The 26,173-nt window shown below is 45.9% G+C and overlaps 1 protein-coding gene across 1 annotated transcript in view; it reads left to right on the top strand.

Moving 5' to 3' along the window:
- Positions 1–26,173, top strand: part of LOC147007922 (uncharacterized) — a 197,282-nt gene that overhangs the window by 63,530 nt on the left and 107,579 nt on the right. The window contains exons 8-16 of the mRNA XM_085865988.1: positions 2,962–3,122; positions 3,682–3,787; positions 7,974–8,134; positions 8,694–8,799; positions 12,287–12,447; positions 13,021–13,126; positions 16,739–16,899; positions 17,462–17,507; positions 23,348–23,407. Of these exons, the coding sequence (XP_085722114.1) occupies positions 2,962–3,122; positions 3,682–3,787; positions 7,974–8,134; positions 8,694–8,799; positions 12,287–12,447; positions 13,021–13,126; positions 16,739–16,899; positions 17,462–17,507; positions 23,348–23,407 (1,068 nt within the window). The remainder of the gene's footprint in view (positions 1–2,961; positions 3,123–3,681; positions 3,788–7,973; positions 8,135–8,693; positions 8,800–12,286; positions 12,448–13,020; positions 13,127–16,738; positions 16,900–17,461; positions 17,508–23,347; positions 23,408–26,173) is intronic.

Here is a 26,173-nt window from a genome sequence, read left to right as displayed (position 1 = left end):
TTGTATGGGACGCGCATGGCACACATCTTTGTTCGGGTCTGCGTGCTGGTTCACAACGGCGTCTTACCATCAATTCTCGCTTGCTACTGCGGCTACCAATATCTCCCACGGACGGCAGACATCTTCCCGCACCTCCGCATCGAAGCAGCTGCCACCAAGTAGAGGCATGCTGTACGGCCCAGATCGCTTGGGCCGCATGGCGTATAGACGGGACAAGTGCATTGATCGGCGCCAACCGCAGTACGCCAGGGGTGCCTGAGCGGGCATGGTGCGGATCTCGGCCAGTCGCCTGAGCACGGCCCGGGAGTTCGGTGCAAGGACATTCATGTTACGGGGTTCGGAACGAGACGATTCCACAGCTTGGCGAGGTATCGCCGGATGCACCAGAGAAGCCGCTTCCGGTCATGACGGTCGGGTTGTGTGGTGGCCGGGGTTCAATAGGAGCACCCGATTCGGGTGACGACGCATCGTTTACGGGCCTCGACCCACCCTGCATCTCAAGGCCTATAAATGATGGATCGCGAAGCCGTCAGTAGTAGTCGTTGAGGTCATCCTCATCTTCCTTGCCTGGCTTTGGATCACTCTCCGCGAGCGCCTGTTGCCCCGTCTTCTTCACACACTCGTCGGTCACTCCACCCACCCGCCTGACTCCGCCTGCTGCACGCCGTCTTGTTCTTCTTCACCGACTTGCAGCTGGCTCCACCCACCCACCTGGTCCTGTCTGCAACTCCGCCCACTCGATCTCAACTCCACCTCCTCCACCCACTCGCCGCTGGCTCCACCTATAGTCCCTCCATCACACCTGACGGTTGTGCCCATTCTTCAGATCGGCGCAGATGCTGAATGCCCAAATTTGGTGGTTGCATCGAAATCCTGTGTCCGAAACCCGTCGCTTTCTGTACCCACCTAATCCATCGCACCCAGCAGCTGTTCCTGGACTATGTGTCCTTTTCTCCTGACAAGGTGGAAAGCTTGCCATCAAACCTCGACTCAGATTCTGCAACCGATCCAGACGGCATCAGCCCACGTGTCCTAAAAACCTGCTCCTCTGATGTTGCTCACCCTCTCTTTGTTCTATTCACCCACTCATTTGCTCAAGGTCATCTGCCATCTGCTTGGAAATCAGCAAACATCACTGCTCTGCATAAAAAAGGTGCAAAAACAGATCCCTGCAACTACAGACCAATCAGCCTTCTCCCAATCATCATCAAGGTTATGGAATCCATCATCGCTTCCGACATCAAATCTTTCCTCTTCTCCAACGGTTTGATTTTCGGTCATCCATATGGATTCAGACCAGGTCACTCTACCCTGGATATGCTGCTTTTGCTCTCCCAACAATGGATGGAGGTACTCAATGCCAGACATGAAATCAGAGCTACATCCCCAGACATATCACGTGCTTTCAATACGGTCTGGCACCCTGCCCTGCTCAGTAAACTCTTCCTATGGTATCCAAGGACATCTCCACTCACGGCTCGCAGACTTCCTCTCCTGTCGCAGTCAACGTGTTGCCCAAAATGGCTATCTCTTCTCTCCTCTTCCTGTCCAGGCTGGAGTTCCTCAAGGCAGCGTTCTTGGCCCTGTTCTTTTTCTGGTTTTCATCATTGATCTGATTAATCTCTCCGACTCTCTGGAAAATTCTCCTTCTCTCTTTATGGAAAATCCTTTAAAAAAAACCTTCATCTCCTTGCTGATGACTCCACCCTCAGCTGAACCATCTGTCATCCCTCAGACTCACAAGCAGCAGCTTCTTCACTCTCTGCAGATTTGGATAAAATCACAAACTGGTCCAACACATGGAACATGTCTTTCAATCCTGACAAATCTCACACTCTCACTATGTCTCTCCAAAAGGACCATTTGGAAAAACCCCCATATACTTTCTCAACAATCCTCTGTAAGATGTCCTTTCTTTCAAGCTTCTGGATATCACTATCTGCCATGATCTTTCCTGGGAAAGCCACATTTCAAACCTGGCATCCAAAGCCAGTCGCCGACTGGGAATCCTCCGTCGTGCAAAGTCCTTTCTTAGCCCACCTGAGCTCCTGACCACAAACAAAGCTTTCATCCACAGCCTGATGAAGTACTGCTCTCCCCTCTGTGCTGGTGCTCCTGCCTCACACCTAACTCGACTTCATGCTGTGGAGACCAAGGCAATCAGGATCACTGTATCTCCCACGGTGAGGCTTTGGGCCTCTCACTCTCTCTTACCACAGGCAGGTCAGTGGTCATTCTGTCTACATACCGTCTCAAATCGTTAACCGTCAGGAAATCCTCTCCGGTCTCGCCCCCACTGCTCTTTCTGCGATTTGTCACCACCATATTTCCATTGGGCGCTCAAGGTCCGCTCAAGGTCCCAGATTTACTGCCTGGCTTGAAATATAAAAAACATCGTGAAACCACAGAGGGCAATCACAAACTGGGGAACTTATTCTCACTCCCGAAGCTAATTAACGCCACACCATCCCTCGTGTGGTCACACTTAAGCTCACAGATTCCCTAACTTAGTTACATCGAGTTGCTTTCTACTCGTCAACGGATCAAGCAACTGTACACATTGCTAAACTTACTATTAAATTCTTATATCTCCCCCCACAACTGGAACAATATTTACATTGTTACCTTTTTCACCAAATGTACGATTATTTCGATAATTTTACGAGGGTAATGTTTTTGTGTTTTTATCCCAAGCCAAGTTCTTCTCTAAACAATGCTTCACTTATTTTCTTGTGCTCTTCCCTTTTTCAATTTGCCATGTTGAAACCGGTTATAGGCAAGCGAGAATGTTTTTGTTTAATTTGTCACACTTAGTAATTGGACTTGATATGGAAGCAGCATTCCTTGGGCTGAAGGTACCATACCATGTCGGGTCATGATCATCCGATGGAATTTCATAATTTTGTTGAATCTTTGATCTGCCTTGATGTTAATGAATATCATGTGACCTGTTTCCACCAGTACCCTTGCATGCGGTGGCTTCTGAACATGAGGTTAAACAGGAGTTTGGGTTGATTCAGAAACAGCAAAACCTCCAGCCACATCTTCTCATGGCAGAGAACCAACAACAGCAAGAAGAGCGGGTTCGCAGGGAACAAGTCCAGAATCAGCAACATGTCCAGGTACTTGCATACCTGTTTTGTATCTTGGTGTTCAGGTACTTTCATAGTTACCTTCACCACCGAAGGTGAAGGAGGTTCTGTTTTCACCTCTTTCTGTCTGTTCGTCTCTTTGTGTTCAGGATATCTGAAAAAGTTGTGGACGGATTCAGACAAACCTTGCTGGACAGGTTGAGTGAAAAAAGGACGAATTGATGAGACTCCGGGAAGATCAGGAGACGAGAATTTAAATGTTTTTTCAGAGATTCTTCACCATTGAGAAATAAGGCCAAAACGATGTGCAGCTTGATATCTCAAACCGTTGTGGACGAGTTAAGACAAAACGTTGTGGACGAGTTAAGACAAAACTTGGTGGAGAAGTTCTGTCGGTGGCAAGAAAAAGCCGATTAGAATTTGGTTCATGTCTGAATCCAGATCCAGCGCATCAGTGGGTTGGATAGACAATGTAAAGTGTTCAGCCTGGCATCGGTGTGTGTTCTCCTGAGTGCTGTTCTCGTCGTTCATGATTTAAATCTTCATTTAGTGAACACATCTTCTAATTGTTGTTTATCCTGTAATACAGGTGATGCAGCGCTCAGACCGTGGTCCTCCACCACTCTACAGACAAGGTGCATCACAGCATGACCACTCGATGAGCCGAAATGGTCCTCCACCACTCCACAGACAAGGTACATCAGAGCATCACCACTCATTGAGCCGAAATGGTCCTCCACGCTCCACTTCAGGTGCACCACAAGAACAGCACGAGTGGTCAATTCATTCTCATATTTGTCATCAGAAGGGAACTCTTTGGACTAAAAAGGGTCTCAAGTTTTATGTTTTTGTGTGTGTGTGTGTGTGTGTGTGTGTGTGTGTGTGTGTGTGTGTGTGTGTGTGTGTGTGTGTGTGTGTGTGTGTCCGTGTTTGTGTGTGTGTTTAATCTTTATTTTGAGTGATTCTTCACCTGCCCGCCGAGTGTCATGGGGATTCGCATTCCACACTCCTGATCATCAAATGCCACGGGGGTTGCTGGCTCAGGTTAACCGCCTGACCCAAATTGTGGTGACGAGTGGTTAAAACCGCCAGCTCCCCGGGACGGCGGATCGGTACCTTCTTAAGAGGAAGCGGACATGTTGATCGACTGGGATTTGAAATACATGCTTTGAAGGGCATGGCGGACGGGCGGAGGAGCACAGCACCAGGACAGTACAAGGGGGTTTATCCAAATGAAAAGAAAAGATGAAAAGAAAAAGGTGGGAATATCTTTTCATTTTGTTTTTTTAAGGATACTGGTTCTCAGCTTGGCCCAGAGCTGGTAGTTGTGAAACTTGGAATGGGGAGCGCTTCCACCAGCAAGTGCACACTCGTGCAAATGGCACCGTCAGTTCTCTTGGCAGGGCAGACGTATGTCAGGCAATCCACAAGCAGCTTTCCACACGAAGGCTCAAAATGTGCTCGCCTTCCTCCCTCCAAAGGTGCCACCTGCCTTACACCCACGTCGTGTGTGTGCTCCTGTTCCTTACACCGACCTCGCGTGTGCTCTGCCGATCTCCCGTTCTGTCCAGACGGAAGCGTTCCACAATCCACACGTCCGCAAGCTTGCCTGCCCTCGACCTCGATCACACAGATCTCTCCCATCCGATGCAGTAGGAACCTCCCATGCAATCTGCCCTGTCTGCTCTGTATCCTCCCCCTCCGGGACGTGGCCTGCTCGCCCCCTTACCCAGGAAGGCGGGGCTTCTCCTGTTTGTTGTGGTTTCAGGGACACGTTTCCCAGCTTGACTGCCTGGCTTGAAATACTAAAAAAAAATCGTGAAAACCACAGAGGGCAATCACAAACTGGGGAACTTATTCTCACTCCCGAAGCTAATTAACACCGCATCATCCCTCATGTGGTAACACTTAAAGGTCCCATGACACCCAAAAGTACTGAAATTGAATATATATATATATATATATATGTGTGTGTGTCCCATAGGAATTTTTCATCGTGATTTCAGAACTGATAATGTTTTTTTTCACAATACTCGTTCTGTAAAATGTAAAATAAAAAAAACAACCCTCTTCGGGAACGCCCGTAAAAATCTGCCGAAATCTACTGAAAGGGGCGTTACCCACATGACGTAATCTCCAGAACGATAAAGGCTGCACGCAAATTTCTCGGGTTGGTGGTCTACGTGATTCTTTTGGCTTCCTGTGTTTTTCCACATTCGATTCGTCGACTCAATCGCTTCGTTCATTTCTGCTTTAAAAAAATCAAACATTTAGTTTTGAATAATGGATGACATGGACTTTGATTTGTCTGGTAGCGACAGTGAGTGTGAGAGAAATGAAGGATTTTGGTCTGAATCAGATGGAGAATTGTCAGATAACGTAGTCGCGGAAGGTGAAGTTCAGGCAAGTGGAAATGGAATACGGCCTTATCAGTTCGAGCCCGAAGCAGGACAAGCAGAGGAATCAGGCGATGAAATTCCCGGCGTTCATGATGATCGGGAGGCCATCAAAGGAAGACTTGGCAATAACAACTGGTAAGACAAAATCTTATTCGGAATTTAATAATGTAAATTCGACTTGCATACTGCTCGATATCAGAAATATTTTTGTGAGGTGACGTGACCAGCGCCGCGGACATGTTGCACCACGGCAAATGAATCGCAAGCAAGGCCAGCGCATGTCATCGGCCGTATCTCTCCGCGCAGAAAACGAAGCAATCTCGCTGTCCGGATACGATGAAAACTTGTGTGCAGAACACACCTTGCGACACAATTGTCTCGAGTAGTCCGATATATCTGACGTTCTGTTGCATTTTTATTTATTTTATTCCGACTGTCGTCACGTAGCGCCAGTAGAAAACAATGAAGTAAAGAGAATAATAAAAGAAAGCGACAGCACATTAGATTTATCAGACGAGTCGGGCGGACGACGGATTTATCGGACGAGTCTAGACTCCAGAGTTGACAAGTAAGTATTCTATTCACTATTCTATTCACTAGTCTACTCTTTCAAGGAAGCATGAATAAATGAATGCACATGCACCGTACCAAGCGCACACACACATTTTCAATATGGCGGTGACACTGAGTGCCAAATCGTGAAAGACGATGGTAAAATTCGACATTTCGACTTGTTAGAGGAATTAATTGAACAAATATCATCAAGCATCGGAAAGAGTAAGTTTCAAAAACGTGTATTGTGCCATTTCCAAACCCGAGTTTGACAAACTTCTTCGCTCGGAAATAGGCATTTCCAACATCCACCTCGGCCTCGGGCACCGACGTAGGTGATCCCAGACGTTTGAATGGAGGCATATCTTGGGTAACGTACACATTTAATGTCAAAAGTGATAAAATGAAAACATATCGATCTCGATCTATCGAGATTTTAATTTTCTGGACCTTGACTGAGGATTTGTTTCTCAATTATTCTTTGATGAATCTATAACTAAAATTACCTAAAATGTCGAACTTTTAACGAGGTCTTAGACTTCGGCTTAGTAATTAGTGCCAGTGGCATAGCGTGCCATCGTTGTGGCGATAAACAACAATAGCTCCGATCCCGTAATACAACCCACGCATCCGCGACAGGACCATATCATGATGACGTATTCTGCGCCAGTAGCCACGGACGGTAACGTGCGCTGGGGCCTGGCCATTTGGGCTGCTGCTATGATATTGGACTTAGGAATGACTTACCCTTATTTTCTTCCGCTTCTCAGCAGTTTTCCTCACACCCCTTTTTTTCTCGGCATGGCGAACGACATTGCTTTTGATGATGGGTACTGCATCAGGTTTCAGCCTCCTCAACTTCTTCAAACTGAACAGCGAATAGAGCCCTGATCTCGGTCACTGTCTTCGAAGTGGGCGCTGCAAATGACGCTTGTGTCGCTGGGGCCTTTCCAGTTTCCCCTCGTCTGCTTCACTTTAGATGTCCATATTCTCCGAAGATTCTCATCTTTCGGGAATACATGAAGGCTTACATCGTCTCTGGTTGTATTGCTGCATCCTGCTACGATACATCTTGCAGGCATTTTTGAAAGTAAGGCGAAAACTCTGAACAACTTTCGCGAAACAATCACAGGAATTAAGGCGATCAGTGAGATGGCAAACACATGTGCACAATGCATTTGTACGTACTTTATACGGAGCGCGACATCTAATCAATCAACTCTGTGCGAGACGCGTTTTGGAGATGACGTGAACGGTCACGTGACCTGCGGTTCGCTGAAGTCAACTTTTTTGAGGGGCGGGGCAAAGGAAGTTGTGAAAAGTACTAGAAATGTTCGAAATATTGGTCCAATTATCCCATTTTTGATTTTGAAAAAGAAACATGGGTGATTTCTTCACGAGGAAGGTCAAGTTAATATTTAAATAACCAGAAAGTTTTGAGTGTCATGGGACCTTTAATGCTCACAGATTCCCTAACTTCGTTACATCGAGTTGCTTTCTACTCGTCCACGGATAAACAACTGCACACAATGCGAAACTTACAATTAAATTCTTCCATCTCCCCCCACAACTGGAACAATATTTACATTGTTACCTTTTTCACCAAATGTACTATTATTTCGATAATTTTACGAGGGTTATGTTTTTGTGTTTTTATCCCAAGCCAAGTTCTTCTCTAAACAATGCTTCACTTATTTTCTTGTGCTCTTCCCTTTTTCAATTTGCCATGTTGTAACCGGTTATAGGCAAGCCAGAATGTTTTTGTTTAATTTGTCACACTTAGTAATTGGACTTGAGATGGAAGCAGCATACCTTGGGCTGAAGGTACCATACCATGTCGGGTCATGATCATCCGATGGAATTTCATAATTTTGCTGAATCTTTGATCTGCCTTGATGTTCATGAATATCATGTGACCTGTTTCCACCAGTGCCCTTGCATGCGGTGGCTTCTGAACATGAGGTTAAACAGGAGTTTGGGTTACTTCAGAGACAGCAAAACCTCCAGCCACATCTTCTCATGGCAGAGAACCAACAACAGCAAGAAGAGCGGGTTCGCAGGGAACAAGTCCAGAATCAGCAACATGTCCAGGTACTTGCATACCTGTTTTGTATCTTGGTGTTCAGGTACTTTTATAGTTACCTTCGCCACCGAAGGTGAAGGAGGTTCTGTTTTCACCTCTTTCTGTCTGTTCGTCTCTTTGTGTGCAGGATATCTGAAAAAGTTGTGGACGGATTCAGACAAACCTTGGTGGACAGGTTAGGTGTATAAAAGGACGAATTGATGAGACTCCCGGGAAGATCAGGATACGATAATTTAAATGTTTTTTCAGAGATTCTTCACCATTGAGAAATAAGGCCAAAACGATGTGCAGCTTGATATTTCAAACCGTTGTGGACGAGTTAAGACAAAACGTTGTGGACGAGTTAAGACAAACTTGGTGGATAAGTTCGGTCGGTGGCAAGAAAAGCCGATTTGAATTTGGTTCAGGTCTGAATCCAGATCCAGCGCATCAGTGGGTTGGATAGACAATGTAAAGTGTTCAGCCTGGCATCGGTGTGTGTTCTCCTGAGTGCCGTTCTCGTCGTTCATGATTTAAATCTTCATTTAGTGAACACATCTTCTAATTGGTGTTTATCCTGTAATACAGGTGATGCAGCGCTCAGACCGTGGTCCTCCACCACTCTCCAGACAAGGTGCATCACAGCATGACCACTCAATGAGCCGAAATGGTCCTCCACCACTCCACAGACAAGGTACATCACAGCATCACCACTCATTGAGCAGAAATGATCCTCCACGCTCCACTTCAGGTCCACCACAAGAACAGCACCAGTGGTCAATTCATTCTCATATTTGTCATCAGAAGGGAACTCTTTGGATTAAAAAGGGTCTCAAGTTTTATGTCTTTGTGTGTGTGTGTGTCCGTGTTTGTGTGTGTGTGTCCGTGTTTGTGTGTGTGTGTCCGTGTTTGTGTGTGTGTTTAATCTTTATTTTGAGTGATTCTTCACCTGCCCGCCGAGTGTCATGGAGATTCGCATTCCACACTCCTGATCATCAAATGTCACGGGGGTTGCTGGCTCAGGTTAATCGCCTGACCCAAATTGTGGTGACGGGCAGTTAACACCGCCAGCTCCCCCGACGGCGGATCGGTGCCTTCTTAAGAGGAAGTGGACATGTTGATCGACAGGGATTTGAAATACATGCTTGAAGGGCATGGCGGACGGACGGAGGAGCATGGCACAGGAGCACAGCACCAGGACAGTACAAGGGGGTTTATCGAAATGAAAAGAAAAGATGAAAAGAAAAAGGGGGGAATATCTCATTTTTTTTCAGGATACTGGTTCTCAGCTTGGCCCAGAGCTGGTCCTTGTGAAACTTGGAATGGGGAGAGCTTCCACCAGCAAGTGCACACTCGTGCAAATGGCACCGTCACTTCTCTTGGCAGGGCAGACGTTTGTCAGGCAATCCACAAGCAGCTTTCCACACGAAGGCTTAAAATGTGCTCGCCTTCCTCTCTCCAAAGGTGCCACCTGCCTTACACCGACCTCGTGTGTGTGCTCTGCCGATCTCCCGTTCTGTCAAGACAGAAGCGTTCCACAATCCACACGGTTGGTGGTATACGTGATTCCATTGGCTTCCTGTGTGTTTCCACATTCGATTCGTCGACTCAATCGCTTCGTTCATTTCTGCTTTAAAAAAAATCAAACATTTGGTTTTGAATAATGGATGACATGGACTTTGATTTGGCTGGAAGCGACAGTGAGTGTGAGAGAAATGAAGGATTTTGGTCTGAATCAGATGAAGAATTGTCGGATAACGTAGTCGCGGGAGGTGAAGTTCAGGCAACTGGAAATGGAATACGGCCTTACCAGTTCGAGCCCGAAGCAGGACAAGCAGAGGAAACTGGCGATGAAATTCTCGGCGTTCATGATAATCGGGAGAACATCGAAGGAAGATTTGGCAATCACAACTGGTAAGACAAAATCTTATTCGTAATTCAATAATGTAAATTCGACTTGCATACTGCCCGATATCAGAAATATTTTCGTGAGGTGACGTGACCAGCGCCGCGGACATCTTGCACCGCGACAAATGAATCGCAAGCAAGGCCAGCACATGTCATCGGCCGTATCTCTCCGCGCATAAAACGAAGCAATCTCGCTGTCCGGATACGATGAAAACTTTTGTGCAGAACACACCTTGCGACACAATTGTCTCGAGTAGTCCGATAAATATGACGTTCTGTTCCATTTTTATTTATTTTATTCCGACTGTCGTCATGTAGCGCCAGTAGAAAACAATGAAGTAAAGAGAATAATAAAAGAAAGCCACAGCATGTCAGATTTATCAGACGAGTCGGACGGACGACGGATTTATCAGACTAGTCAAGACTCCAGAGTTGACAAGTAAGTATTCTCTTCACTATTCTATTCACTGGTCGACTCTTTCAAGAAAGCATGAATAAACTAATGCACATGCATCGTACCAAGCTCACACACTCATTTTCAATATGACGGTGACACTGAGTGCCAAATTGTGAAAGACAATGGTAAAATTCGACATTTCGACTTGTTAGAGGAATTAATTGAACAAATAACATCAAGTATCGGAAAGAGTAAGTTTCAAAAACGTGTATTGTGCCATTTCCAAACCCGAGTTTGACAAACTTCTGAGCTCGGAAATAGGCATTTCCAACATCCACCTCGGCCTCGGGCACCGACGGAGGTGATCCCAGACGTTTGAATGGAGGCATATCTTGGGGAACGTACACATTTAATGTCAAAAGTGATAAAATGAAAACATATCGATCTTGATCTATCGAGATTTTAATTTTCTCGACCTTGACTGAGGATTTGTTTCTCTATTATTCTTTGATGAATCTATAACTAAAATTACCTAAAATGTCAAACTTTTAATTAGGTCTAAGACTTAGGCTTAGTCATTAGTGCCAGTGGCATAGCGTGCCATCGTTGTGGCGATAAACAACAATAGCTCCGATCCCGTAATACAACCCACGCATCCGCGACAGGACCATATCATGATGACGTATTCTGCGCCAGTAGCCACGGACGGTAACGTGCGCTGGGGCCTGGCCATTTGGGCTGCACACATCGACGCTTCGGCAATATAAGTTTGTTAATCCTTTGAAAAAGGGGGGTTTATCTTTTCATTTTGTTTTTTTTAAAGGATACTGGTTCTCAGCTTGGCCCAGAGCTGGTCCTTGTCAACCTTGGAGTGGGGAGCACTTCCACCATCACGTGCACACTCGCACAAATGGCGCCGTCACTTCTCTTGGCAGGGCAGACGTATGTCAGGCAATCCACAAGCAGCTTTCCACACGAAGGCTCAACCCTCCAAAGGTGCCACCTGCCTCGTGCATTCCTCGCACCGACCTCATGTGTGTTCTCTGCCGATCTCCCGTTCTGTCCAGACAGAAGCGTTCCACAATCCACCTTTGCGCAAACCTGCCTGCCCTCGACCTCGATCACACAGATCTCTCTCATCCGATGCAGTAGGAACCTCCCAGGCAATCGCCCTGTCCGTTCTATATCCTCCGACTCCGTGACGTGGCCTGCTCGCCCCCAAACCCAGGAAGGCGAGGCTTCTCCTGTTTGTTGTGGTTTCAGTGACACGTTTCCCAACTTGACTGTCTGACTTGAAATACAAAAAACATCGTGAAACCACAGAGGGCAATCACAAACTGGGGAACTTATTCTCACTCCCGAAGCTAATTAACGCCACACCATCCCTCATGTGGTCACACTTAAGCTCACAGATTCCCTAACTTAGTTACATCGAGTTGCTTTTTACTCGTCGACGGATCAAGCAACTGTACACAATGCGAAACTTACTATTAAATTCTTCCATCTCCCCCCACAACTGGAACAATATTTACATTGTTAACTTTTCCACCAAATGTACGATTATTTCGATAATTTTACGAGGGTTATGTTTTTCTGTTTTTATCCCAGGCCAAGTTCTTCTCTAAACAATGCTTCACTTATTTTCTTGTGCTCTTCCCTTTTTCAATTTGCCATGTTGAAACCGGTTATAGGCAAGCGAGAATGTTTTTGTTTAATTTGTCACACTTAGTTATTGGACTTGATATGGAAGCAGCATACCTTGGGCTGAAGGTACCATACCATGTCGGGTCATGATCATCCGATGGAATGTCATAATTTTGTTGAATCTTTGATCTGCCTTGATGTTCATGAATATCATGTGACCTGTTTCCACCAGTGCCCTTGCATGCGGTGGCTTCTGAACATGAGGTTAAACAGGAGTTTGGGTTACTTCAGAAACAGCAAAACCTCCAGCCACATCTTCTCATGGCAGAGAACCAACAACAGCAAGAAGAGCGGGTTCGCAGGGAACAAGTCCAGAATCAGCAACATGTCCAGGTACTTGCATACCTGTTTTGTATCTTGGTGTTCAGGTACTTTTATAGTTACCTTCGCCACCGAAGGTGAAGGTGGTTCTGTTTTCACCTCTTTCTGTCTGTTCGTCTCTTTGTCTGAAAAAGAAATATCTGAAAAAGGATATCTGAAAAAGTTGTGGACGGATTCAGACAAACCTTGCTGGACAGGTTGAGTGAAAAAAGGACGAATTGATGAGACTCCAGGAAGATCAGGAGACGAGAATTTAAATGTTTTTTCAGAGATTCTTCACCATTGAGAAATAAGGCCAAAACGATGTGCAGCTTGATATCGCAAACCGCTGTGGACGAGTTAAGACAAAACGTTCTGGACGAGTTAAGACAAAACTTGGTGGATAAGTTCTGTCGTGGGAAGAAAAAGCCGATTAGAATTTGGTTCATGTCTGAATCCAGATCCAGCGCATCAGTGGGTTGGATAGACAATGTAAAGTGTTCAGCCTGGCATAGGTGTGTGTTCTCCTGAGTGCCGTTCTCGTCGTTCATGATTTAAATCTTCATTTCGTGAACACATCTAATTGTTGTTTATCCTGTAATACAGGTGATGCAGCGCTCAGACCGTTGTCCTCCACCACTCTACAGACAAGGTGCATCACAGCATGACCACTCAATGAGCCGAAATGGTCCTCCACCACTCCACAGACAAGGTACATCACAGCATCACCACTCATTGAGCAGAAATGATCCTCCACGCTCCACTTCAGGTCCACCACAAGAACAGCACCAGTGGTCAATTCATTCTCATATTGGTGAAAAGAAGCGAACTCTTTGGACTAAAAAGGGTCTCAAGTTTTATGTTTTTGTGTGTGTGTGTGTGTGTGTGTGTGTGTGTGTGTGTGTGTGTGTGTGTGTGTCCGTGTTTGTGTGTGTGTGTGTGTGTGTGTGTGTGTCCGTGTTTGTGTGTGTGTGTGTGTGTCCGTGTGTGTGTGTGTGTGTGTCCGTGTTTGTGTGTGTGTGTGTGTCCGTGTGTGTGTGTGTGTGTGTCCGTGTTTGTGTGTGTGTTTAATCTTTATTTTGAGTGATTCTTCACCTGCCCGCCGAGTGTCATGGGGATTCGCATTCCACACTCCTGATCATCAAATGCCACGGGGGTTGCTGGCTCAGGTTAACCGCCTGACCCAAATTGTGGTGACGGGTAGTTAAAATCGCCAGCTCCCCGGGACGGCGGATCGGTACCTTCTTAAGAAGAAGCGGACATGTTGATCGACAGGGATTTGAAATACATGCTTGAAGGGCATGGCGGACGGGCGGAGGAGCACTGCACCAGGACAGTACAAGGGGGTTTATCCAAATGAAAAGAAAAGATGAAAAGAAAAAGGTGGGAATATCTTTTCATTTTGTTTTTTTAAGGATACTGGTTCTCAGCTTGGCCCAGAGCTGGTCCTTGTGAAACTTGGAATGGGGAGCGCTTCCACCAGCACGTGCACACTCGTGCAAATGGTACCGTCACTTCTCTTGGCAGGGCAGACGTATCTCAGGCAATCCACAAGCAGCTTTCCACACGAAGGCTCAAAATGTGCTCGCCTTCCTCTCTCCAAAGGTGCCACCTGCCTCGTGCGTTCCGAACACTGACCTCGTGTGTGTGCTGTGCCGATCTCCCATTCTGTCAAGACAGAAGCGTTCCACAATCCACACGGTTGGTGGTATACGTGATTCTATTGGCTTCCTTTGTGTTTCCACATTCGATTCGTCGACTCAATCGCTTCGTTCATTTCTGCTTTAAAAAAATCAAACATTTAATTTTGAATAATGGATGACATGGACTTTGATTTGTCTGGTCACGAGTGAGTGTGAGAGAAATGAAGGATTTTGGTCTGAATCAGATGGAGAATTGTCGGATAACGTAGTCGCGGGAGGTGAAGTTCAGGCAACTGGAAATGGAATACGGCCTTACCAGCTTGAGCCCGAAGCAGGACAAGCAGAGGAAACTGGCGATGAAATTCCCGGCGTTCATGATAATCGGGAGGACATCAAAGGAAGATTTGGCAATAACAACTGGTAAGACAAAATCTTATTCGTAATTCGATAATGTAAATTCGACTTGCATACTGCTCGATATCAGAAATATTTTTGTGAGGTGACGTGACCAGCGCCGCGGACATGTTGCACCGCGACAAATGAATCGCAAGCAAGGCCAGCGCATGTCATCGGCCGTATCTCTCCGCGCATAAAACGAAGCAATCTCGCTGTCCGGATACGATGAAAACTTTTGTGCAGAACACACCTTGCGACACAATTGTCTCGAGTAGTGCGATAAATATGACGTTCTGTTCCATTTTTATTTATTTTATTCCGACTGTCGTCATGTAGCGCCAGTAGAAAACAATGAAGTAAAGAGAATAATAAAAGAAAGCCACAGCATGTCAGATTTATCAGACTAGTCGGACGGACGACGGATTTATCAGACTAGTCAAGACTCCAGAGTTGACAAGTAAGTATTCTCTTCACTATTCTATTCACTGGTCTACTCTTTCAAGAAAGCATGAATAAACTAATGCACATGCATCGTACCAAGCTCACACACTCATTTTCAATATGACGGTGACACTGAGTGCCAAATCGTGAAAGACAATGGTAAAATTCGACATTTCGACTTGTTAGAGGAATTAATTGAACAAATAACATCAAGTATCGGAAAGAGTAAGTTTCAAAAACGTGTATTGTGCCATTTCTAAACCCGAATTTGACAAACTTCTGAGCTCGGAAATAGGCATTTCCAACATCCACCTCGGCCTCGGGCACCGACGGAGGTGATCCCAGACGTTTGAATGGAGGCATATCTTGGGGAACGTACACATTTAATGTCAAAAGTGATAAAATGAAAACATATCGATCTTGATCTATCGAGATTTTAATTTTCTCGACCTTGACTGAGGATTTGTTTCTCTATTATTCTTTGATGAATCTATAACTAAAATTACCTAATATGTCAAACTTTTAATTAGGTCTAAGACTTAGGCTTAGTCATTAGTGCCAGTGGCATAGCGTGCCATCGTTGTGGCGATAAACAACAATAGCTCCGATCCCGTAATACAACCCACGCATCCGCGACAGGACCATATCATGATGACGTATTCTGCGCCAGTAGCCACGGACGGTAACGTGCGCTGGGGCCTGGCCATTTGGGCTGCACACATCGACGCTTCGGCAATATAAGTTTGTTAATCCTTTGAAAAAGGGGGGTTTATCTTTTCATTTTGTTTTTTTTTAAGGATACTGGTTCTCAGCTTGGCCCAGAGCTGGTCCTTGTCAACCTTGGAGTGGGGAGCACTTCCACCATCACGTGCACGCACAAATGGCGCCGTCACTTCTCTTGGCAGGGCAGACGTATGTCAGGCAATCCACAAGCAGCTTTCCACACGAAGGCTCAACCCTCCAAAGGTGCCACCTGCCTCGTGCATTCCTCGCACCGACCTCATGTGTGTTCTCTGCCGATCTCCCGTTCTGTCCAGACAGAAGCGTTCCACAATCCACCTTTGCGCAAACCTGCCTGCCCTCGACCTCGATCACACAGATCTCTCTCATCCGATGCAGTAGGAACCTCCCAGGCAATCGCCCTGTCCGTTCTATATCCTCCGACTCCGTGACGTGGCCTGCTCGCCCCCAAACCCAGGAAGGCGAAGCTTCTCCTGTTGTGGTTTCAGGGGCACGTTTCCCAACTTGACTGCCTGGCTTGAAATACAAAAAAACATCGTGAAAACCACAGAGGGCAATCACAAACTGGGGAACTTATTCTCACTCCCGAAGCTAATTAACACCACACCATCCCTCGTGTGGTAACACTTAAGCTCACAGATTCCCTAACTTAGTTACATCGAGTTGCTTTCTACTCGTCCACGGATCAAGCAACTGTACACAATGCTAAACTTACTATTAAATTCTTCCATCTCCCCCCACAACTGGAACAATATTTAAATTGTTGCCTTTTTCACGAAATGTACGATTATTTCGATAATTTTACAAGGGTTATGTTTTTGTGTTTTTATCCCAAGCCAAGTTCTTCTCTAAACAATGCTTCACTTATTTTCTTGTGCTCTTCCCTTTTTCAATTTGCCATGTTGTAACCGGTTATAGGCAAGCGAGAATGTTTTTGTTTAATTTGTCACACTTAGTTATTGGACTTGATATGGAAGCAGCATACCTTGGGATGAAGGTACCATACCATGTCGGGTCATGATCATCTGATGGAATTTCATAATTTTGCTGACTCCTTGATCTGCCTTGATGTTCATGAATATCATGTGACCTGTTTCCACCAGTGCCCTTGCATGCGGTGGCTTCTGAACATGAGGTTAAACAGGAGTTTGGGTTGATTCAGAGACAGCAAAACCTCCAGCCACATCTTCTCATGGCAGAGAACCAACAACAGCAAGAAGAGCGGGTTCGCAGGGAACAAGTCCAGAATCAGCAACATGTCCAGGTACTTGCATACCTGTTTTGTATCTTTGTGTTCAGGTACTTTTATAGTTACCTTCGCCACCAAACGTGAAGGAGGTTCTGTTTTCACCTCTTTCTGTCTGTTCGTCTCTTTGTGTGCAGGATATCTGAAAAAGTTGTGGACGGATTCAGACAAACCTTGCTGGACAGGTTGAGTGAAAAAAGGACGAATTGATGAGACTCTGGGGAAGATCAGGATACGATAATTTAAACGTTTTTTTTCTGAGATTCTTCACCATTGAGAAATAAGGCCAAAACGATGTGCAGCTTGATATCTCAAACCGCTGTGGACGAGTTAAGACAAAACGTTGTGGACGAGTTAAGACAAAACTTGGTCAATAAGTTTGGTCGGTGGCAAGAAAAAGCCGATTAGAATTTGGTTCATGTCTGAATCCAGATCCAGCGCATCAGTGGGTTGGATAGACAATGTAAAGTGTTCAGCCTGGCATAGGTGTGTGTTCTCCTGAGTGCCGTTCTCGTCGTTCATGATTTAAATCTTCATTTCGTCAACACATCTTCTAATTGGTGTTTATCCTGTAATACAGGTGATGCAGCCCTCAAACCGTGGTCCTCCACCACTCTACAGACAAGGTGCATCACAGCATCACCACTCATTGAGCGGAAATGATCCTCCACCCTCCACTTCAGGTGCACCACAAGAACAGCACCAGTGGTCAATTCATTCTCATATTGGTCATCAGAAGGGAACTCTTTGGACTAAAAAGGGTCTCAAGTTTTATGTGTGTGTGTGTGTGTGTGTGTGTGTGTGTGTGTGTGTGTGTGTGTGTGTGTGTGTGTGTGTGTGTGTGTCCGTGTTTGTGTGTGTGTTTTAATCTTGATTTTGAGTGATTCTTCACCTGCCCGTCGAGTATCATGGGGATTCGCATTCCACACTCCTGATCATCAAATGTCACGGGGGTTGCTGGCTCAGGTTAACCGCCTGACCCAAATTGTGGTGACTGGCGGTGAAAACCTCCAGCGACCCGGGACGGCGGATCGGTACCTTCTTAAGAGGAAGCGGACATGTTGATCGACAGGGATTTGAAATACATGCTTGAAGGGCATGGCGGACGAGCGGAGGAGCATGGCACAGGAGCACGTCACAGGAGCACAGCACCAGGACAGTACAAGGGGGTTTATCCAAATGAAAAGAAAAGATGAAAAGAAAAAGGGGGGAATATCTTTTCATTTTGTTTTTTTTAAGGATACTGATTCTCAGCTTGGCCCAGAACTGGTCCTTGTTAAACTTGTAATGGGGACCGCTTCCACCAGCACGTGCACACTCGTGCAAATGGCACCATCACTTCTCTTGGCAGGGCAGACGTTTTTCAGGCAATCCACAAGCAGCTTTCCACACGAAGGCTCAAAATGTGCTCGCCTTCCTCTCTCCAAAGGTGCCACCTGCCTTACACCGACCTCGTGTGTGTGCTCCTGTTCCTTACACCGACCTCGTGTGTGTGCTCCTGTTCCTTACACCGATCTCGTGTGTGTGCTCTGCCAATCTCCCGTTCTGTCCAGAAGGAAGTGTTCCACAATCCACACGTCCGCAAGCTTGCCTGCCCTCGACCTCGATCACACAGATCTCTCCCATCCGATGTAGTAGGAACCTCCCATGCAATCTGCCCTATCTGCTCTATATCCAACGCCTCCGGGACGTGGCCTGCTCGCCCCCTTACCCCGGAAGGCGGGGCTTCTCCTGTTTGTTGTGGTTTCCGGGACACGTTTCCCAGCTTGACTGCCTGGCTTGAAACACAAAAAAAATCGTGAAAACCACAGAGGGCAATCACAAACGGGGTAACTTATTCTCACTCCCGAAGCTAATTATCACCGCACCATCCCTCATGTGGTAACACTTTAAGGTCCCATGACACCCAAAAGGACTGAAATTGCATATATATATATATATATATACATACAGTAATCGGAGCCTGGTGTTGGCGCAGTGGTTAGGGCAACGGCTTGGGATCCAAAAGGTCCTGAGTTCAAGCCCCGTTGGGCCACTGAATTAATACACCAGGGGGTTGACTCAGCCTGTCATCCTTCCGAGGTCGGCGAAATGAGTACCAGTGTACTGGGCCGGTGTATACCCAGGTTAAAATAGGTGTACCATATCCCTGTGTCGTAAGAGGCGACTAGGGTTGCGTCAGGAAGGGCATCCGGCGTAAAACGTGCCAAATCACGATGTGGATCATACGGATGATCCGCTGTGGCGACCCCGAACGGGAGCAGCCGAAAGAAGAAGAAGAAGTAGAAGATATATGCAGTAATCCCCCGCTATATCGCGGTTCACCTGTCGCGCCCCCGCTTCATCGCGGTTTTTCCCTTGGAACCTAACTATTTTTTTCTGTGGATTCCCCGGTACATCGCGGTAATAATATATAAAATATAAATTATTTAAGCAATAAATTATAACGCATGGCGCTCGACCAGTCACACAACGCACGAGACAAAGTTTCGCTTGTGAACTTCGAATATTTTCTCCGTTTTTCTCCAAGTAAAGCCCCATGATGCCGCCCAAACGCCCAGCACCTTCTAAGGCTTCTGGCAAGGAACCGAAGCGCCAGAGGAAGGTTTATATTCACTTGATATAAATCAAACCGAATCGTGTTTATACACCGCCCAGCGTTTAATATTCACTTGTTATAAATCAAACCCAATCGTGTTTAGAAAAAAAATAGGCATTTTTGGGGAGGCGTCCATTCATCGCGGATTTTCACTTCTCGCGGTCACGTAACTGTATTTGGAACATGACCCCCGCGATAAACGGGGGACGACTGTACAAATATATATATATATATATATATATATATATATATATATATATATATATATATATGTGTCCTATTGGAATTTTTCATCGTGATTTCAGATCTGACAATGTTTTTTTCACAATACTCGTTTTGTAAAATGAAAAATAAAAAAAACAACCCTCTTCGGGAACGCCCCTAAAAATCTGCCGAAATCTACTGAAAGGGGCGTTACCCACATGACGTCATCTTCAGAACGATAAAGGCTGCACGCAAATTTCTCGGGTTGGTGGTCTGCGTGATTCTATTGGCTTCCTGTGTGTTTCCACATTCGATTCGTCGACTCAATCGCTTCGTTCATTTCTGCTTTAAAAAAATCAAACATTTGGTTTTCAATAATGGATGACATGGACTTTAATTTGGCTGGAAGCGACAGTGAGTGTGAGAGAAATGAAGGATTTTGGTCTGAATCAGATGGAGAATTGTCGGATAACGTAGTCGTGGGAGGTGAAGTTCAGGCAACTGGAAATGGAATACGGCCTTACCAGTTCGAGCCCGAAGCAGGACAACCAGAGGAAGCAGGCGATGAGATTCCCCGCGTTCATGATGATCGGGAGGACATCGAAGGAAGACTTGGCAATAACAATTGGTAAGACAAAATGTTATTCGTATTTCAATAATGTAAATTCGACTTGCATACTGCTCGATATCAGAAATATTTTTGTGACGTGACGTGACCAGCGCTGCGGACATGTTGCACCGCGGTAAATGAATCGCAAGCAAGGCCAGCGCATGTCATCGGCCGTATCTCTCCTCGCATAAAACGAAGCAATCTCGCTGTCCGGATACGATGAAAACTTTTGTGCAGAACACACCTTGCGACACAATTGTCTCGAGTCGTGCGATAAATATGACGTTCTGTTGCATTTTTATTTATTTTATTCCGACTGTCGTCATGTAGCGCCAGTAGAAAACAATGAAGAAAAGAGAATAATAAAAGAAAGCGACAGCACATTAGATTTATCAGACGAGTCGGGCGGACGACGAATTTTTCGGACTACTCAAGACTCCAGAGTTGACAAGTAAGTATTCTATTCACTAGTCTACTCTTTCAAGAAAGCATGAATAAACTAATGCACATGCACCGTACCAAGCTCACACACGCATTTTCAATATGGCGGTGACACTGAGTGCCAAATCGTGAAAGACGATGGTAAAATTCGACATTTCGACTTGTTAGAGGAATTAATTGAACAAATATCATCAAGCATCGGAAAGCGTAAGTTTCAAAAACGTGTATTGTGCCATTTCCAAACCCGAGTTTGACAAACTTCTGAGCTCGGAAATAGGCATTTCCAACATCCACCTCGGCCTCGGGCACCGACGTAGGTGATCCCAGACGTTTGAATGGAGGCATATCTTGGGGAACGTGAACATTTAATGTCAAAAGTGATAAAATGAAAACATATCGATCTTGATCTATCGAGATTTTAATTTTCTAGACCTAGACTGAGGATTTGTTTCTCTATTATTCTTTGATAAATCTCTAACAAAAATTACCTCAAATGTCAAGCTGTTAGGTCTAAGACTTCGGCTTCGTCCTCAGTGCCAGTGGCATAGCGTGCCATCGTTGTGGCGATAAACAACAATAGCTCCAATTCCGCAATACAACCCACGCATCCGCGACAGGACCATATCATGATGACGTATTCTGCGCCAGTAGCCACGGACGGTAACGTGCGCTGGGGCCTGGCCATTTGGGATGCACACATCGACGCTTCGGCAATATGTTTGTTAATTCTTTGAAAAAGGGGGGTTTATCTTTTCATTTTGTTTTTTTTTGAGGATACTGATTCTCAGCTTGGCCCAGAGCTGGTCCTTGTGAAACTTGGAATGGGGAGCACTTCCACCAGCACGTGCACACTCGCGCAAATGGCGCCGTCACTTCTCTTGGCAGGGCAGACGTATGTCAGGCAATCCACAATTAGCTTTCCACACGAAGGCTCAAAATGTGCTCGCCTTCCTCCCTCCAAAGGTGCCACCTGCCTCATGCGTTCCTAACACCGACCTCATGTGTGTGCTCTGCCGATCTCCCGTTCTGTCCAGACGTAAGCGTTCCACAATCCACATGTCCGCAAACCTGCATGCCCTCGACCTCGATCACACAGATCTCTCCCATCCGATGCAGTAGGAACCTCCCACGCAATCGCCCTGTACGTTCTATATCCTCCGACTCCGGGACGTGGCCTGCTCGCCCCCAAACCCAGGAAGGCGGGGCTTCTCCTGTTTGTTGTGGTTTCAGTGACACGTTTCCCAACTTGACTGTCTGACTTGAAATACAAAAAACAATCGTGAAAACCACAGAGAGCAATCAGAAACTGGGGAACTTATTCTCACTCCCGAAGCTAATAAACGCCACACCATCCCTCATGTGGTCACACTTAAGCTCACAGATTCCCTAACTTAGTTACATCGAGTTGCTTTTTACTCGTCGACGGATCAAGCAACTGTACACATTGCGAAACTTACTATTAAATTCTTCCACCTCCCCCCACAACTGGAACAATATTTACATTGTTACCTTTTCCACCAAATGTACGATTATTTCGATAATTTTACGAGGGTTATGTTTTTGTGTTTTTATCCCAAGCCAAGTTCTTCTCTAAACAATGCTTCACTTATTTTCTTGTGCTCTTCCCTTTTTCAATTTGCCATGTTGTAACCGGTTATAGGCAAGCGAGAATGTTTTTGTTTAATTTGTCACACTTAGTAATTGGACTTGATATGGAAGCAGCATACCTTGGGATGAAGGTACCATACCATGTCGGGTCATGATCATCTGATGGAATTTCATAATTTTGCTGACTCCGTGATCTGCCTTGATGTTCATGAATATCATGTGACCTGTTTCCACCAGTGCCCTTGCATGCGGTGGCTTCTGAACATGAGGTTAAACAGGAGTTTGGGTTACTTCAGAGAGAGCAAAACCTCCAGCCACATCTTCTCATGGCAGAGAACCAACAACAGCAAGAAGAGCGGGTTCGCAGGGAACAAGTCCAGAATCAGCAACATGTTCAGGTACTTGCATACCTGTTTTGTATCTTGGTGTTCAGGTACTTTTATAGTTACCTTCGCCACCGAAGGTGAAGGTGGTTCTGTTTTCACCTCTTTCTGTCTGTTCGTCTCTTTGTGTTCAGGATATCTGAAAAAGTTGTGGACGGATTCAGACAAACCTTGCTGGACAGGTTGAGTGAAAACAGGACGAATTGATGAGACTCCGGGAAGATCAGGAGACGAGAATTTAAATGTTTTTTCACAGATTCTTCACCATTGAGAAATAAGGCCAAAACGATGTGCAGCTTGATATCTCAAACCGTTGTGGACGAGTTAAGACAAAACGTTGTGGACGAGTTAAGACAAAACTTGGTGGATAAGTTCTGTCGGTGGCAAGAAAAAGCCGATTCGAATTTGGTTCAGGTCTCACTCCATGATCCAGCGCATCAGTGGGTTGGATAGACAATGTAAAGTGTTCAGCCTGGCATCGGTGTGTGTTCTCCTGAGTGCCGTTCTCGTCGTTCATGATTTAAATCTTCATTTAGTGAACACATCTTCTAATTGGTGTTTATCCTGTAATACAGGTGATGCAGCGCTCAGACCGTGGTCCTCCACCACTCTACAGACAAGGTGCATCACAGCATGACCACTCAATGAGCCGAAATGGTCCTCCACCACTCCACAGACAAGGTACATCACAGCATCACCACTCATTGAGCGGAAATGATCCTCCACCCTCCACTTCAGGCACACCACAAGAACAGCACGAGTGGTCAATTCATTCTCATATTGGTCATCAGAAGGGAACTCTTGGGACTAAAAAGGGTCTCAAGTTTTATGTTTTTGTGTGTGTGTGTGTGTGTGTGTGTGTGTGTGTGTGTGTGTGTGTGTGTGTGTGTGTGTGTGTGTGTGTGTGTGTCCGTGTTTGTGTGTGTGTTTAATCTTTATTTTGAGTGATTCTTCACCTGCCCGCCGAGTGTCATGGGGATTCGCATTCCACACTCCTGATCATCAAATGCCACGGGGGTTGCTGGCTCAGGTTAACCGCCTGACCCAAATTGTGGTGACGAGTGGTTAAAACCGCCAGCTCCCCGGGACGGCGGATCGGTACCTTCTTAAGAGGAAGCGGACATGTTGATCGACAGGGATTTGAAATACATGCTTTGAAGGGCATGGCGGACGGGCGGAGGAGCACTGCACCAGGACAGTACAAGGGGGTTTATCCAAATGAAAAGAAAAGATGAAAAGAAATAGGGGGGAATATCTTTTCATTTTGTTTTTTTAAGGATACTGGTTCTCAGCTTGGCCCAGAGCTGGTCCTTGTGAAACTTGGAATGGGGAGCGCTTCCACCAGCACGTGCACACTCGTGCAAATGGTGCCGTCACTTCTCTTGGCAGGGCAGACGTATGTCAGGCAATCCACAAGCAGCTTTCCACACGAAGGCTTAAAATGTGCTCGCCTTCCTCCCTCCAAAGGTGCCACCTGCCTTACACCGACCTCGTGTGTGTGCTCCTGTTCCTTACACCGACCTCGTGTGTGTGCTCCTGTTCCTTACACCGACCTCGTGTGTGTGCTCCTGTTCCTTACACCGACCTCGTGTGTGTGCTCCTGTTCCTTACACCGACCTCGTGTGTGTGCTCCTGTTCCTTACACCGACCTCGTGTGTGTGCTCCTGTTCCTTACACCGACCTCGTGTGTGTGCTCCTGTTCCTTACACCGACCTCGTGTGTGTGCTCCTGTTCCTTACACCGACCTCGTGTGTGTGCTCCTGTTCCTTACACCGACCTCGTGTGTGTGCTCCTGTTCCTTACACCGACCTCGTGTGTGTGCTCTGCCGATCTCCCGTTCTGTCCAGACGGAAGTGTTCCACAATCCACACGTCCACAGGCTTGCCTGCCCTCGACCTCGATCACACAGATCTCTCCCATCTGATGCAGTCGGAACCTCCCACGCAATCTGCCCTGTCTGCTCTATATCCTCCGCCTCCGGGACGTGGCCTGCTCGCCCCCTTACCCAGGAAGGCGGGGCTTCTCCTGATTGTTGTGGTTTCAGGGACACGTTTCCCAGCTTGACTGCCTGGCTTGAAATACAAAAAAAAAAATCGTGAAAACCACAGAGGGCAATCACAAACGGGGGAACTTATTCTCACTCCCGAAGCTAATTAACACCGCACCATCCCTCATGTGGTAACACTTAAAGGTCCCATGACACCCAAAAGTACTGAAATTGAATATATATATATATATATATATATATATATATATATATATATATATATATATATATATATATGTGTGTGTGTCCCATTGGAATTTTTTATCGTGATTTCAGATCTGATAATGTTTTTTCACAATAGTCGTTCTGTAAAATGTAAAATAAAAAAAACAACCCTCTTCGGGAACGCCCGTAAAAATCTGCCGAAATCTACTGAAAGGGGCGTAACCCACATGACGTCATCTTCAGAACGATAAAGGCTGCACGCAAATTACTCGGGTTGGTGGTCTACGTGATTCCATTGGCTTCCTGTGTGTTTCCACATTCGATTCGTCGACTCAATCGCTTCGTTCATTTCTGCTTTAAAAAAAATCAAACATATGGTTTTCAATAATGGATGACATGGACTTTGATTTATCTGGTAGCGACAGTGAGTGTGAGAGAAATGAAGGATTTTGGTCTGAATCAGATGAAGAATTGTCGGATAACGTAGTCGTGGGAGGTGAAGTTCTTGCAACTGGAAATGGAATACGGCCTTACCAGTTCGAGCCCGAAGCAGGACAAGCAGAGGAAGCAGGCGATGAAATTCCCGGCGTTCATGATGATCGGGAGGACATCAAAGGAAGACTTGGCAATAACAACTGGTTAGACAAAATCTTATTCGGAATTTAATAATGTAAATTCGACTTGCATACTGCTCGACATCAGAAATAGTTTTGTGAGGTGACGTGACCAGCGCTGCGGACATGTTGCACCGCGGCAAATGAATCGCAAGCAATGCCAGCGCATGTCATCGGCCGTATCTCTCCGCGCAGAAAACGAAGCAATCTCGCTGTCTGGATAAGATGAAAACTTGTGTGCAGAACACACCTTGCGACACAATTGTCTCGAGTAGTCTGATATATCTGACGTTCTGTTGCATTTTTATTTATTTTATTCCAACTGTCGTCATGTAGCGCCAGTAGAAAACAATGAAGTAAAGAGAATAATAAAATAAAGCCACAGCACATTAGATTTATCAGACGAGTCAGGCGGACGACGGATTTATCGGACTAGTCAAGACTCCAGAGTTGACAAGTAAGTATTCTATTCACTGTTCTATTCACTAGTCTACTCTTTCAAGGAAGCATGAATAAACGAATGCACATGCACCGTACCAAGCGCACACACGCATTTTCAATGTGGCGGTGACACTGAGTGCCAAATCGTGAAAGACGATGGTAAAATTCGACATTTCGACT

Source organism: Eptatretus burgeri, chromosome 23, assembly GCF_056783735.1.
Source record: "Eptatretus burgeri isolate ZD-2024b chromosome 23, Ebu_testis_v1, whole genome shotgun sequence".
Lineage (NCBI taxonomy): Eukaryota > Metazoa > Chordata > Myxini > Myxiniformes > Myxinidae > Eptatretus > Eptatretus burgeri.
The sequence above is the reverse complement of the archived record's forward strand: the minus strand, read 5'-3'. Positions and strand labels throughout refer to the sequence as shown.